This window comes from Colletotrichum graminicola, assembly GCF_000149035.1.
Source record: "Colletotrichum graminicola M1.001 genomic scaffold supercont1.18, whole genome shotgun sequence".
Classification (NCBI taxonomy): Eukaryota; Fungi; Ascomycota; class Sordariomycetes; order Glomerellales; family Glomerellaceae; genus Colletotrichum; species Colletotrichum graminicola.
In genome coordinates this window covers 187,164-202,129 of record NW_007361022.1, presented here as the reverse complement: position 1 = coordinate 202,129, position 14,966 = coordinate 187,164, and the positions used below count along the sequence as shown (strand labels likewise).

The 14,966-nt window shown below is 41.2% G+C and overlaps 5 protein-coding genes and 1 non-coding gene across 6 annotated transcripts; 5 read left to right on the top strand and 1 right to left on the bottom strand.

Annotated features, from left to right (window-relative positions):
- The first annotated feature begins 2,473 nt into the window (after positions 1-2,473).
- GLRG_13131 lies at positions 2,474-2,545 on the top strand. The gene has a single exon. It is a non-coding gene; the product is annotated as a tRNA-Pro (tRNA).
- A 1,171-nt stretch (positions 2,546-3,716) lies between these two features.
- Positions 3,717-4,460, top strand: GLRG_05345 (short chain dehydrogenase; the record flags this gene model as incomplete). The annotated part of the gene is made up of 1 exon (XM_008096030.1): positions 3,717-4,460. One exon carries the CDS (start codon positions 3,717-3,719, stop codon positions 4,458-4,460), a length of 744 nt encoding a protein of 247 aa, XP_008094221.1.
- A 560-nt stretch (positions 4,461-5,020) lies between these two features.
- Positions 5,021-5,485, top strand: GLRG_05344 (uncharacterized protein; the record flags this gene model as incomplete). The annotated part of the gene is made up of 1 exon (XM_008096029.1): positions 5,021-5,485. One exon carries the CDS (start codon positions 5,021-5,023, stop codon positions 5,483-5,485), a length of 465 nt encoding a protein of 154 aa, XP_008094220.1.
- A 621-nt stretch (positions 5,486-6,106) lies between these two features.
- On the top strand, positions 6,107-6,694 carry GLRG_05343 (carbon-nitrogen hydrolase; the record flags this gene model as incomplete). The annotated part of the gene is made up of 1 exon (XM_008096028.1): positions 6,107-6,694. The coding sequence occupies one exon, from the start codon at positions 6,107-6,109 to the stop codon at positions 6,692-6,694; it is 588 nt and encodes a 195-aa protein (XP_008094219.1).
- Positions 6,695-11,548: 4,854 nt separating this feature from the next.
- GLRG_05342 (uncharacterized protein) lies at positions 11,549-12,019 on the top strand (the record flags this gene model as incomplete). Its single annotated transcript, XM_008096027.1, has 2 exons — positions 11,549-11,570; positions 11,634-12,019. 2 exons carry the CDS (start codon positions 11,549-11,551, stop codon positions 12,017-12,019), a joined length of 408 nt encoding a protein of 135 aa, XP_008094218.1.
- Positions 12,020-12,356: 337 nt separating this feature from the next.
- GLRG_05341 (fungal specific transcription factor domain-containing protein) lies at positions 12,357-14,453 on the bottom strand (the record flags this gene model as incomplete). The annotated part of the gene is made up of 4 exons (XM_008096026.1): positions 12,357-12,416; positions 12,475-13,126; positions 13,186-14,283; positions 14,392-14,453. The coding sequence occupies 4 exons, from the start codon at positions 14,451-14,453 to the stop codon at positions 12,357-12,359; spliced, it is 1,872 nt and encodes a 623-aa protein (XP_008094217.1).
- Between the last annotated feature and the right edge of the window lie 513 nt (positions 14,454-14,966).

Here is a 14,966-nt window from a genome sequence, read left to right as displayed (position 1 = left end):
TATCATTTTGTGAAGCCTTGGTTGTAACTACTATGGATGCTTTGTGTGCTAATACTACATCTTGAAATTTCTATTCCACTCTAATCCATATGTGTAAATTGTTGCGACAACTGAACTTCATTCGAAAAGGTCTTGATGTCAAGCCTGAGAAATGTTAACGAATCGAGACTAAAAAAGAACCAACCACTGCAAAAGACCTCCACCGAAAACCATCCCAAATCTATGAATTGGATTAAACAATTCGTCAAACTTCACACCATGACTAGGCGAAACTAACTTTTCTCTGTGCGTTGGGTGATTTCTTAGCCTTTCTTGCTAGTCATAAGTTCCTTCACGAGCTTTTTCATACCATCATCGTCCGTCATTGTTTTGATGCCCAAAATGGGGTTGTCAGCTAGCTTGGAATTCCCGAGGTCAACTATCTAGCTCTGGACTTTATCAACAGAATAAACGCAGACTAGTCTGTTTCCAGACTTCTAGTCACAGCGGGGTGCAGTAAAGGTTCTAGAAACGTCTTCACTGCTAACCTCTAGTATCATGTTTGACCTTGTTGTTGTAAATATCAATGTTTATGGGACTAGAGCACAGATTATAGTACATTAATGGTCCGTTATAAACAGTACTTCAGGTCTTGTCAGGTTTCTTACACTTTGGAGGAGGGTTTTGCCACTTAGGTCTTTCTTGACGAAGAAAGGCAGTCATAGTTGCTGGCGTCCAAACTGAAATCCGAGAGAATCTATCGATACACTCCTGAGGCGGCTGCGGCATCAATCAGCCGCTTTGGAGCCTCGTCGTGTGTCGGAGCGCCGTCAACGAAAGCATCCTGGCCTTTCATAGTCTCTTCAAGATCATCAGATGAACCAAAGCCAACCACCTTGGCAGTGACTTGACGAGGAAAATATCCCTCTGTTTGCGCTATAAGACGGTTATGCTGAATCCTTCTGCAAGCAAGGCTTTCAAAGTCCAGCTGTCAAGATTTCCAGTTGCCTAAAATGATCAATTTGTAATACGACATGTTTTGTGTTCTATAACGAGTTATAAGCCTAGACCGGCAAGTTTCCACTATTAGTATCATGCTCATATGGGAACCGCCCTCAAATTCGGGTCTGGATAGTAGGAGATAGGCTGATGGTTTTCGACTAAGCTGCATACGAGATAAAATGGTCAAGTATGCCACGATTGCGCCTTGCCATCTGGGTCTCCCAAGGTCTGCAGAAACTTTGAGTTTACACCATGTGTCTGCCACATGCAGGGTTGGGAACATGTGCGTTGCAGGTGCTATTGGTTCCTTTGAGAGGGAGGTTCCATGATCAGTTGAACTTTATAGTGGATGATGATACAGCGTTGATTCTGCCCTGGATCAACTCATCCCTGTAGGCACTGAAGCAGAGCCATGAACCCGGTAGACTCGCTACAAACTATAACTGGTAAAATTTCAATGTAAGTACGAACTCCAATTCCAGGCATTTTATCTCACCAAACAATAGAATCAATACTCTTGGCTCAAAATTTAGAGATCGTCCATCCATCCACGCACGTTAGTCTCTACCAAATGTGCATTTCTCCGACTAGTGACTGTTGATAGGAGAGAAATCCTTGATTGGAAAATGAAAATTGACATGATGGCACTCCACAGGTTTGCCAGTAATAGTGCAGTGTGGTATAGAGACCCTTCTCACTAATGGCGAAGTGGCGCGTACCAGCATGGGCACCATGCAGGGTCCTGAAGGTCGCATGCAAGTTTCCCAAGGCGTTCCTTTCGCTTTGAGTTAAGCAAATGAGCAGTGCGGTCCAGCCTCAAACAAGAATTGACACGAGACGTTAGGTCTACGTAGAAGCTTCTTACTGCCCCGAGCCTATTCGCTACGCACATCTTGAAATTATTAAGCGATATATGACCAAGGCTCCTGGCAGCAGATGGCTCTCACTCGAATATCTCAACCAGGAGTCTAGTAGCTTGTATAATTAGCCGTGCTGAGACCTTGAGGGGTCTGCCAAGCTGGGACGAACTGCGGTGGTTGAATCAGTAGGCATTCGTCTGACCCATTGCATTGCACACAACTGATGCTTTTCCTAGGTGGACCCCTAACTACACGTTCCTTTCCTTCTCCTAATCGCCAGATTGAATAAATAAAAACTCAGTAATGAAGTAGTATACTATGGCCAAGAAGCGCTTTGCTGAGGCCAAACTTAACTACTCTAAATAGGCAGTTTTTCTATCTACAGGACTGATTTCAAGTCCATCTAAGCCACGTTTATAACTTGCTATTAATTTATTACTTATAATTTAATAGGCAGTAGCTACTATATCTACACAGCAAGACAGGTACTTATAGAGTACAACTAGGTTTAATAGCTTTTTAATCTACTAAGATATTTACAGTACATGCCGGGAATACATTGCTAGCCATGTATGTAGCATTTTTGTGATTGAAATAACCAATACTGATGTCGTCAATCGTTCCAGGTAACAGCCCTGATGGTCTAGCGGTATGATTCTCCCTTAGGGTGGGAGAGGTCCCAGGTTCGATCCCTGGTTAGGGCCCAATCCTTTTGTAAATGTCAGTAGTTTTTAGCAGCACCTAGAACTTGTAGGCAAGGATTAGATATAAATATTAGTACCCTTACTGTTACAAGCCTTTTGTAGGGACACATGTATGTCTATATACTAGTTAAGTATGTTGTTAGCCTTAAGAACTTTATCTTTAAGAGGGCTAGCCTTTAAAAAAGACTATATATAATACCTATCCTTACTGGTTATTGGTTGTGCTAGTTGCTTGTTTCTTATTTTGTTAGACGCGCGTTGCTTGCTTCCTTCACTGCATCTCTGCACGTCGCTGCTGTGCTATTGTCTAGCAGGTCCTACAACGAATCTATCCTATCAGATCCGGGACGGCCAGAAGGAGGGCTGTGTCGCATACGTTACTAGTACAAGGAGTATTACAAACTTGTCAGTTAAAGGAAAGGTATGTCTGATGTTACCATCTCATATATTGGCCTTTGGGCACGTGGTGTTTGGTGTAGAATAAATGCTTTAGCTGAGCACTAGGACGTACGGATTGTCATCCCGCAGGTTTATATTGGATAATGTTGTGTTTCATTGGGAGAAGATTACAATAGACGTCTATCTTGAGCCTGATTCTCGCGCGCGTTCTGCGTACCTACTAAGGTAAAGGAGCGCGCTGTAATTAGTAGGCGATAAAGTAATGTGGCCATATTTCTCGTATTGAACAGAAGTTGAATCGTAGGGATTCTATCGCTAGGAGATATCCTGCCTTTCTATTATAAGAACCCCGCATGCTGAAACACTTTTAGAACCTTATGGATCGGAGCGTACTGTGACGCGGAGCGTGTCCAACGGTTTGTGACAGCTGGTTACTACTCGACAACTCTAACTGGGATTATTTCCTGCTACCTCTCGCGGCCAGAGCGGCCGAAGGGTCAGTGCCCCTTAATCAATTGCCAGCTAACTATACCGTGCAGAGGGTCGAGGATTCCCAACATGCATGAGTGAAGGTAGTCTTGACGTAATTGAGTGAAACCTGCTTTGAACCTGTGTTGCCTTATAAATGGAAGCTCTTCCTTCTCCCGTCTTTCTAAGTCATTTGATTTAAACTTTACTTATAAAGAACTGCTAGATTCATCCCTTACATCATTTCCAGACATCATTACGGAGTACTAGTCATAGATACTGCACCATTTGAAAGAACATCAACATGTCCAAAGAGTCAGCAGATCCAACAATTGCTCTTGTGACTGGGGCAAACCAAGGAATCGGCTATGAGGTTGCAAAACGGTTATCTTCTGAGTACCCAAACTTTCATGTATTTATGGCGGGAAGACGGCAGGATGCTGTTGAAAAGGCGGCCGCCGAGCTTCAGAGTGCAGGACTCAACGTCGAGCCTCTGGTAATGGATATTACGTCCGACGACAGCATAGCATCGGCCGTGGAAAAGGTCCAAGCTAAATTTGGACACCTCGACGTACTCATCAACAATGCTGGTATCTTGTCGGGCAAGCCAGAGGATTCAATTCGGCAAAGACTCACAACCGTTTACAACACCAATGTATTCGGTTCGATCGCCGCCACGGAGGCTTTCATGCCTCTTCTTCATAACTCCTCAAAGACGCGTCGTGTTGTATTCGTTAGCTCTCGTCTGGGGAGTCTTGCCGTTCGGACTGATTCAGAAATAGGGTATCCTCCTATTGAGTTACTGGAATATGGCTCAAGCAAAGCTGCGCTTAATCATGCAGCAATGACCTTTGCTGCACGATTCAGAAACGACAACTCATGGAAGGTCAACGTCTGTTGCCCTGGTCACTGTGCGACCAACATGAGCGGTTACACGGGCATTGACGAAGCATCAATTGGCTCTATCCAGGCAGTGAGATTGGCGACGCTGGATTCCAATGGAGTAACTGCATCCTTCTCGGACAGACATGGACCGGCACCATGGTAGCGGAAAGATGGTAGCGGGAGTAAAAGGCAGTCAGACAGCCAATACAATGTATGAAGTTCGATACTCGTTATAGACCATATGAGTGCCTCTTTTCCTCTTCTTCATTGCCGTACCTCGTTGCTAATAAATCACGAATAACATACCTTGCTTACGAGACCATTTACAGGCGGTTGGCAAAAGCCAGCCATTGGATGATGGGATATCTTGATGCCACACAGAATGCCCCTCTGCCGTTTCCCCGCTTCCCAGATGTTGCGGGGTTCTTGTAAGGCCGGCAAACAACCTCATGAGTATGTGTCTCCCAACAAACTTCAATTCTGGACCCGAACTTCTAACGAAACTTTCAGCATATTGAGTTGGAACATCCCGTGATAATGGAAGTTCCAGCGCGGCGGCCGTATAGAGGATCATGCCATTGTGGTGAAACGCAATACATCGTGTTCCTGACATTCCCGCATACTTTACCACCACCACGGCCACCGAAAGCGAATACACCTCGATCTTACCAAGACTTTTACAAATGCAACTGCACCACTTGCCAGAAGGCGGGGTTCTTCCACATGCGTCTTGCATCGTCTCCGGACGACTTCCTGCTGTTGAAGCCTCTCAATCCGTACGAGGACCTCGGCGACTACTCAGTTTACCAGAAAGACTTGCACTTTCTCTTTTGCAAGACTTGTGGGATGAGATGCATCATCTTGATGGGACAAGGAGAGGTAGCAGAAGTTGACTTGGAGGAAATGGGGGTCAAAAATGACAACGAGGGGTTAGGAAAAGACAGTGTTGGTGAAGGCAGTGCGCTGACCAAAGTCTGGAGACCCAAGAAAGACGGTTGGAAGGAAGACAAGAAGTGGGGAAGCTATCTGAGTGTTAACGGATACTCTGTCGACGCCGGCCAGGATGGGTTCGATCTACGCGAGATTACGGAGAACAAGTGGGTTGCGTATCTCGACTGGCTCGAGTTGCATTCAGAAGGGTCTCAAGGAACTCGATTTGATCGACCTTGGGAGGGCGGTGCTTATTGATCTGCGGGGCTATCATTCTGTCATTGTAACACGTGGAATCGTGTTGGGGGGGAGCGCTGCGGGATGATCACTCTGCTTTCTAGCGTCCACAAAACACTACGACAAGTCTTGTAAGGAAACTTGTCCTCTTCTTTTATCGTTCAATGGGCCGTGACATACAGCACATTGAGGGATTGTGAGAGGCGCAATTTGTACTGTTGATCCGATGCCTTGGTTACACCTCTCGGGAATATCGTTACGGAGGTCTGCGGTCAGCGCTGGATTGACTGCATTAGAGCCCATGAAAGCCGGGCAACAAGCCAGTAAACTTCGGCCACGATGATATTATGAACAGTCTCTTATTATCAGTGAAGCCGTGGAAATAGCAAGGCTCTAGTTCCTCGTTCCATTCGTCACTATCAAGTGAACAGTGCTTATGCCCAGAGAACGCCAAATGCGACGCATTCAACGGGCAGTCAAGGGTAGCCGGTTGGTCCAGTTATTTTATGAACCGAGACAAGCTGAGATACGTCAGGCGAGCCTAGGCTTGGCGTTCATCTGCACTCATATATATTACATACCTGTTTCAGTTTTCAACTATCAATCTTTGCTTTACATCGCGCCCTCTTTCGCTGCATCGGAATGTCGACCCGAAGTGTCAAAGTCGCAGTCACTCAGGCCGAGCCGGCATGGATTGACCTGCCAGCTGCTGTTGAGAAGACGTGTATGCTGATGAAGGAGGCCGCTTCGAACGGCGCCCAACTCATTGCATTCCCCGAGTGCTGGATCCCTGGTTATCCAGTATGGATCTGGAGCCGTCTTATCGACTTCGACCTCAACGTTCGTTACATCAAGAACTCTTTACAGCTGGACTCTCTCGAGATGGTCACCATCCAAACCTGCGCCAAAGACAACAATATTGCTGTTTCCTTCGGGTTCTCCGAAAACGACAACAACTCGCTCTTCATCGCACAAGCCCTGATCGGTCAAGATGGTGAGATTAAAGTGCACCGTCGGAAACTGAAGCCGACACATATGGAGCGAACCATCTTTGGCGATGCTTCTGGTCACTGCTTACGAAGCGTGGGTGACCTTTCCTTTGCCCGGGTTGGTTCTCTGGCGTGCTGGGAGCACATTCAACCTCTTCTGAAGTACAACACCATCGCCCAGCAAGAGGAAATTCACGTATCAGCGTGGCCAAGCGTTACATCACTGTTGGTTAATCACTAAGAGGGATATCCCGTAGATCACGTAACAAATCGTGATACAGAATGTGGTGGTTACTTATTGTATTAGTTACAAAGTGAATCCAGACTTTTAGGTGGTATACTAGTGGTAAGGTAGATACTGCTAAGGGAGGCAGTGTGTTACGTAAATATCACGTAACCACCTCCCCTAAAGCATACCTACCGTATACTAACACTAGTAACTTTTCTTTTTATAGTAAAAGTCACTAGTGCCCTAGCTATCTAGATTACCCTTAAAAGCCCTAAAAACGTAATAAAAATTAAAACTCTAAAAGTATTACACTTCTTATAGTTACGTGCTGTATATTCCTATATCCTTTATTTTTCCTTATAAATAACGTAGGCTTATACTAACTTATTTAGGGGCGTTTCTCCTTAGCTATAGCTATTAGAGGCGTATTCTTATATTAGTTAGATTTAACTACTGCTATTATAGTCTAGTTAGTTATATAACCTATAATTTATCCTTTACTATATACCTATTATAATCTATTACGCCTATATAACCTAACCCTCTATATATATCTTAGCTTTATTATTTATAACTAGGCTCTTAAGTGCTTAATTTAGGGATACCTTTATAAATCTATTAGCTAGATTATTAGATCTAGTAATTTATTAGACTTTATAAAGCTTATATTACTTATAAGACTATCTTAGTAACATAATATTAATTATAAGACGCTTCTCCCTTATAGTTCCTAGCTTAACTAGGCATTTATAAAGTAAATATAAGTCTGTACATATAATAGTTAGGATAGATAGGGGACGTTACTTAGCTAAGCCTTCTTCTCTATTATCTGCTATGTAGTATAGCTTAACTAATATAAATTAGAAAACGTAAGGGCTATTAATATTAATAGTAAAGTCTTTACCTTAAGTAGTAAGTAACTTATATAGGCTAGACTAACCTCCTTTTTTACACTAGATGTAGATATTACTACCTAAAGGTAGATCCTTTATTATAAAGGTATCTAGGCTGTTATAGGTAGTAAGAGCCTTATTAATTTATTACGTTACGTTATATTTATAAAGATCTTTAGTTACCTTATAAATAGCTATTATACGTTAGATTATCTTAAGTAAAAAAGTAAAGTTAGTAGTTATATAGAGGTAGGCGCTAAATACTAATAAAGTAGGTATAAGGCTATTTAAGCTAGTAGTATTATTAACTACTTTAGTAGCGCTTTAAAGTGCTGCTTTATAGTTAATAGATAGGTATTTCTTTTAGATTATCTTATACGCCTATTAGAGTATAGCGTAATATCTCTTAACCTTCTTAACGCTATAATATACTTTAATAGGGATAATCTTAACTTTAACGCCTATTACGTAGGCTTTATATAAAAATTTAGTTAAGATAAAATTCTACCTTACGTTAGTAATAATCTAATCTAGAGGTCCTTAGTAGACGTTAATCTAGTAGTAATATAGTGCCTCTTATATAGTTTTTACTAAAATATTATAAAGGAAGTAGGCTATATTAAAGGCAGTAGTAGTATTAATAACGTAAAGTATAAGGTTACTATTAAGGTATATAATATTAATAATAACTTTATAATTAAATAAATAGTTATTATATAAGGTAAATTAGAATTAAGAAGAAGCCTTCTTATAGATCTAGTAATAATAACAGTACTTTATTAAGTGTTTAATTACCTTTATTTTAACCTTATAGCTAGCCTTATAAAGGATCTTATACAGCTAGTAAATTAATAGATAGCTAAACTGTTAATAAAGGCAGTATAGCTTAACGTTAGTTAGGTAATAACTTATAAGGCTTTACTTAGGCAGGCTAAGTAGTATCTATAGGTAGCCTTATTTTTATATAACTAGCACTATAAGTTTACCTTATTAAAGAGTATTTATAAGGTTATTAAATTAAATTAATAGCTAATCTATATTAGCTAAGTAAAGTAAGAAAAGTGTATTAGTAGGTATTACGTAAAAGGTAATATACCTAAGGGGAGTCTTTACTATAATAGTACCTTATAAAGTAATAGTATTACTATTACTAAACCTAATCTTTACTTTACCTATAGCTATAGTATTAATAGTTATAAATAGTTAAATTTACTATAGTATAATAGCTTATAAGTAGCCTGTAGTTAAGTAACTTACTACGCCTATATCTAGTAAAATACCTTAAAAGGTAGCTAATAAGTAATAATTTAGTATAAAGGTACTAAGTGACTTAGTAAAGGTGCTATTAAGGTTAATTTTTATTAATTAGTAATAAATAGCTTAGTTAGTAAGGTTAGTAGTAAGCGCGTTACTATCTACTTTAGCGCTACTAAAGAACATAGTTAAGGTGTAAAATACACTATTATCTTATTCTTTATTATTACTAATAATAAAGTAGGCCTCTTAGAGATACTACTAAAGATCCTTATTATTATTACTATCTTTATTTTCTTTTTTCTATAGATAGGTGCCTTTATAGCTAGTAAGGAAGGTATTATATATAGTTAGTAAGGTATCTTTAATATAATAGTTACCTTTAAATTACTAGTACGCTTTATGTCTTTTATTAGTAGTATGCTTTATTAACTAGTAGCTAGGCTTATAGTAAATATAGCACTTTTTAGTATTATAGCTACTATTATTATTATTACTATTATAAAAATTACTACTACTATAGTTATTACTAAACTATTAATAACAGCCTTAGCCTTAGTAGGTATAGTCTACCTAATATTAATTATTAGGTAATAAGGGTAAGGATTTAGTAAGGTACTAGTTATAGTAAGGGTGCCTTATAGTAGTACTAATAGATAACTATAATTAGCTATATACTTTTTTTAATATTATAGCTAGAGCATATAGGTAAAGGTTACACTTAGGAACTCTAAAGTAAGTATTTAGTAGCTAACTTCTTAGCACTTTATTATTTTAGTATAATAAAGGGAGAGCCTATTAGATAAAGGTAAGCTTTATAATAAGCTCCTTAAGGGCTTAGATCTTAGTTATTATAGGATTATTACGTATAACTTAAGGAAGTGTTATTTCTTACTATTTAGATAAGTAAGTCTATATTTATTCCTATATCTTAAAGTAGTTATAAATATAGTTAACTATTTTATTAAAATCTTAGATACTATTACTATAGATATAGTTAATATAGAACTAAGATACCTTACCTTTTAATATAATAGAAAAAGTAGGACTAAGTTAGTATTACTTAATCTTAACTTTACTATAGTTATCTTAAAAGATACTTAACTTAAGATTAAGAACGTTATATAACTTACTGCTATACTTAGTTTTATCTATTAGTAGCTTTATAAGATTAGTTAGTTAATAGGGGTATAGTTAGGAGGAAGGGATAAGTATAAATTTAGATCTACGTAGTAGCTAACGTTATAACTTATTATAGCCTTATAATTAAAATCTCTACGTAGTGCCCTAAGGTAAAAGGTTAGTAGTAGGCTTATAGTTACTTAATAAGTTAAATAGTATATCCTACTAAGGATTTACTCTATTTACTATAATAGGCTAACTACTTAATTACTTACTATACTAGCTATAATAAAATTAATAAGGTTAAAAAGTAAAGTAATAAGTAGGGTAATAAGTAAGGTAAGAGGTTCTTAGATTACATAATAAGGTATTAATAAATAAAGTACCTATATTACCTCTAAGTACTAGGTTTAGATTAGTAAGTGCCTAGTAGATTTTATCTTATTATAAAAGTAAAGTTAGGCCTTTTTACTCCTACTTTAGCTAGTAATAATCTACTATTAATAGATAAGTTAGGGTAAATAAGGTTAGTTATCTCTATAAAGTAATATTAGCTACTATTTATAATAATATTAAAAAAGCAGTAAATAAAGCCTAATTAATTATTAATTTTTCCTTAAGTAAGATATATTAACTAGTAATATTATTAATAAATTTAGGATTCTTTATTTATAAGTTAAAGATAGGCTGTTTATAGCGTGTAAAAGTAATATCTTTTTTAGTCTATATATAGAAATTAGCGTTAAGAAGGTCTACTAATTTAGGTGTAATCCTTCCTTTTGCTAGATTAATAAAGACTCTATTGTTAATAAGGTAATTGTAAAGTGTTAATAATACCTTAGTGCTTATAGCGTTAAAAGTAGTAGTAGTCTAATCTATAAAATCTAACTAGAAGGTAGCAAGAAGGCAGTAGCTATAGAGGTTAGCGTCTAACTATATAGCAATTATATATATTATATATAATCTAACTTTTTAGGGGTCTAACTTATTAAGATTAAAGTTAACATAGTTACCTTATATTATTAGATTAATATAGCAGATAAAGGCAGGTAGAAGAGGGAGAGGTTACAAGAGGTAGGATAGTAATAGTAGAGGATATAAAGGGGAATAGGTATTTATTATTTATTAACTTAACGGCCTTACTGTTACTAGCAGTAGCTCTTTACCTTTTTTCTTTCTACTTATTATTAATATAGATTTAGTTAAGATAAAGTAAGGAAGTAAAGAAAGTTATAATAATAATAATAGTTAAATTTATAGAGGATTATTTACTAATAGGCTAGTTAATCCTCTCTACTCTACATAAAAAAACCTTACTAATCTATTATAGTAGTAATCTAGTAATTAATTACACACTAATTAGTATTAGTTAATTACTAAGAGGGATATCCTGTAGATTACATAACAAATCGTAATACAGAATATAGTAGTTACTTATTGTATTAGTTACAAAGTGAATCCAGACTTTTAGGTAGTATACTAGTGGTAAGGTAAATACTGCCAAGGAAGGCGGTGTATCACGTAAATATCACGTGACCACCTCCCCCAAAGCATACCTACCGTATACCAACAATCACATTCTGGTACTGGCCCAGACATGTGGTCGATGAGTGCGGAAGGTAAGTGATGAGATTCTGAAATGTCTGTCAATTCCGACATTCCGACGCTAACCGGACATAAAGGTTGCCAAACACTCTCTCGTACTTATGCTATTGAATCAAGCGCGTTTGTTCTTCACTGCACAGCTTTGATCACCAATAGAGGAATTGAGACACATGACAGCTCCCATGGCCTCATCATGTGCAGCCCCGGCGGAGGTACCTCTGCTATCTTTGGCCCAGACGGTCGCCGTCTGACGGAACCTGTGGATGAGACGACAGAAACCATCATGTACGCCGACCTGGATATGGATTCGATCAATCGAGCGAAGATGTTCGCAGACTGCACCGGCCACTACAGTAGACCCGGTCTTCTGAGACTCAACGTCGACACCGAAATTCATGCCGTGGTGAGATCGGATAGGAGCATTGAGAAGCAATCAAAGGAGGCAGTAATGCCTCCCCTCTGAGTGTGTGCGTTCGCGCTGTTGACGAGGTTGCCACATGGCGCAATTAACAACAAATTGCGAATGACTATTAAGATTGTTACGGTACTGGTTAAGGTTAGCCAACTGATGGATCAATGGATCACGATGTTTGTTTATGGCATCATACCTTGCATTTTGGTCTTGCTTTCTGCTCACAGAGCGTTGCTTGTCAGCCAATTGAAATCCTCACAATCTGTTAATCCATGGAATGCTTGCAGAAGGTCGACAGGGCAAGCACTGTTGGCGCATTCCCCGTCCAATACAGACATGTCAAGGCTTCCCGGTAACGCGAAGAATTTCATATCCAAAGTACTAAAATTCACCGGCGGTGCATCCCTTGTTGGGGCACCGTGTCCATCCCATTCGTATTCGAGTTGTACTTGGTTGTCAGTATCCAAGCCCGGATCGGGTTCTCCTGCTGTCTTACTCCCAGGCACACCAGCTTTGCGGAAGTCTCTCCCACTTCCCGGTGCCGCAGGGTCGACATGGTAACCGAGTTCCGTTGGCAAAGCTCTCATGACTCCCCAGCGCTGAGCTAAGATGCGAATGATCATCACGCTTTTGCTTGCACGCTCCGGCCATGATGTTTGGAGCTCCCGCAGAAGCTCGAGACATTGACGGAGCCAGTACGTGCTTTGGTGTCGAAGGGCTGGATTCTGGCTTGTTGCATTCATCAGATGGACGACGGATGCACTGAGGAGGTGATGAACAATCAGCGGATTTGGAGGCTCCTCAAAACCATGCCCGCGGCGGTAGGTGCGTACAAGACGGGCAACAGCCGTTGCGGCCGTTGTAAGAGAGCGAAGAACAAGAAGGATGAATTCTGAGTTCGGCCCAGCAACTTTCCCACTCTCAGAGGTCGATGAAGGCTGGGAGATGGCGGCAAACATGCGTAGGAATGGCGGCATGGTAATAAGGATCGTCATCTGGTATGCGAGATGAAATTGGAGAACGGGCTTGGGGGTCAAATCGCCTGATAGATGAAGCCGGTCATGGCGAGAGCGGAAGAATGTGTTTAGGTTTTCCTGGCTTGCGACGAGGATGCGCACTTGCTGTGATATCGGAAGAGACTCGAAGGACGTAGAAAAACTTGGAAACAGTCAGTTTGGGCGGGTTCTGTTCCTGGACGGCCGGAAACGGAGACTTACACCTGATCCATATATTGATCATGGAGATACCACAATCTGCACTGCCATGCAAAGGATAACTGATAGATATCTGCTGTTGAGCTCTCAAACGTCGTATCGAAGTTGGGAACATTGACCCTCCTCCACGGAAGCGCACAATTTCGGCCCAGGATAGTGATGGCAGTCCGATCACCGATGTAGAACATCCAAAATGTACGGATATCTTCCTCACTAGCGTCGAGCCGTCTCGCTTCACACTCTTCCAGGGCCAAGACGTGCAGCCGAAGATACACACACATTCCGGCGGCCATGGAGATATACATCCATGAGAAATGGTCTCGGCCCAAGGCCAGCGAGCGCCAGGACATCATCGTGAGACTTTGAATGACTTTGACTGTGGGGTTCTGTCGACAGCAAGAGAAGACGAGACTCTCTGCAAACTCCGCAAACGCGTCCCCAATGATCACGGCATCGGTTCTTCGCGAGAAGGTTGTTCCCGTGGCAATGATGGCACTGTGTAACAATGCCTCGTGGAGAGGTTCATAGGGGTAACTCTGAAGGAAGTCAAGCGTCGTGTAAGAGGTGAACTGATGTTCCCGATTGATGTTTTTCAGAAAAAGGCTCGCCATCTCATTCACGAGACCCTGTTGGCGGCAGTAGGCGAGAACATGTTCTGTGGGAGTAACGTGATAGGTCGGGGGCACTGTCTGTTGTACAGTCTCGACCGCGTAATGAGACCCAGTCTTTGGATCGTCGATGATGGTCACTCCATCGCCAACATTAGTCCTCCAAAGCATCACACACAGCTCTTCCATGGCCAGCTGAGATCTATCTTGTCCCGATGGGTCTTTTCCGGCACTGCTGCCGTTGCCTTCATGAGAGGAACCATCCCGCACATTAGGGTATATATCCTTAACGTTACTGTCTCCTGCACCACTGTTTCCTCCGTCGAGCTTCTCTTTCACGGCGGCATCAGGCTCCCCTGATTGTGATGCGCGGGAAGACAAAGTCAGTGCCGGTGACAGCTCACTCCCGGCACTTTGCTTTTCCAGAGCCAAGAGCAACGAGTGGACTTGTGCTTCAAGGGCTCTGACATAGTCTTCGTCCCAGTATTTGCGCCTACAACATAACGTTAGCCAAGTATCTGGTTATGTTTGGGGGTCCTTTTTCATTGGGAGATGGAATATCAATGACAACACACTTTCGAGGGCGCTGCTCGGTGTATACACATTCTCTATTCTGTCTGCTGCACAATGAGCATGCAGGGCGAGCTGCATCACACTGTCCATGAAAGGATCGGTTAGTGACAGTACTTTGCGAGAATAAAGACAAGCAGGGGGGCTATGGACCTGTCTCCGTGGGGCTTGGAATAAACGAGCTGTTTCAACGAATGCCATGAAACCTACTTTTCGCTTCCCTGCTCGACATCGTTCGCAAGCGAAGCTTGTCGTTTTCTGGGACATGGCCAGGCACAAACTGATGGGTGTCTTGGGTCTTTCGGTTGGATACACCGGTAAGCTTACAAGCTACGTCATGGAGACTGCGACGAAGGCAGCTTGCTCCATCCGGCGGCCACTGGTACCTTTCATCGGCCGATCCTGGTCTTTGCAGGCTATTTGCGTCAGGGTGGCGAGGCCTAGAACGCTTGAATCGTTGTGATGTCCCCGATGGAGCGTCCCCGATGGAGGTTCGGTGAATGGCCTAGTTCGCGTGTGTTTGTGGCGGCTGTGTTTGCGGAGTGGACACCTCCGCAAGATAAGGAACGATGCGGAGGTGGGTTGAGCGGCTGGGGCCAGACAACG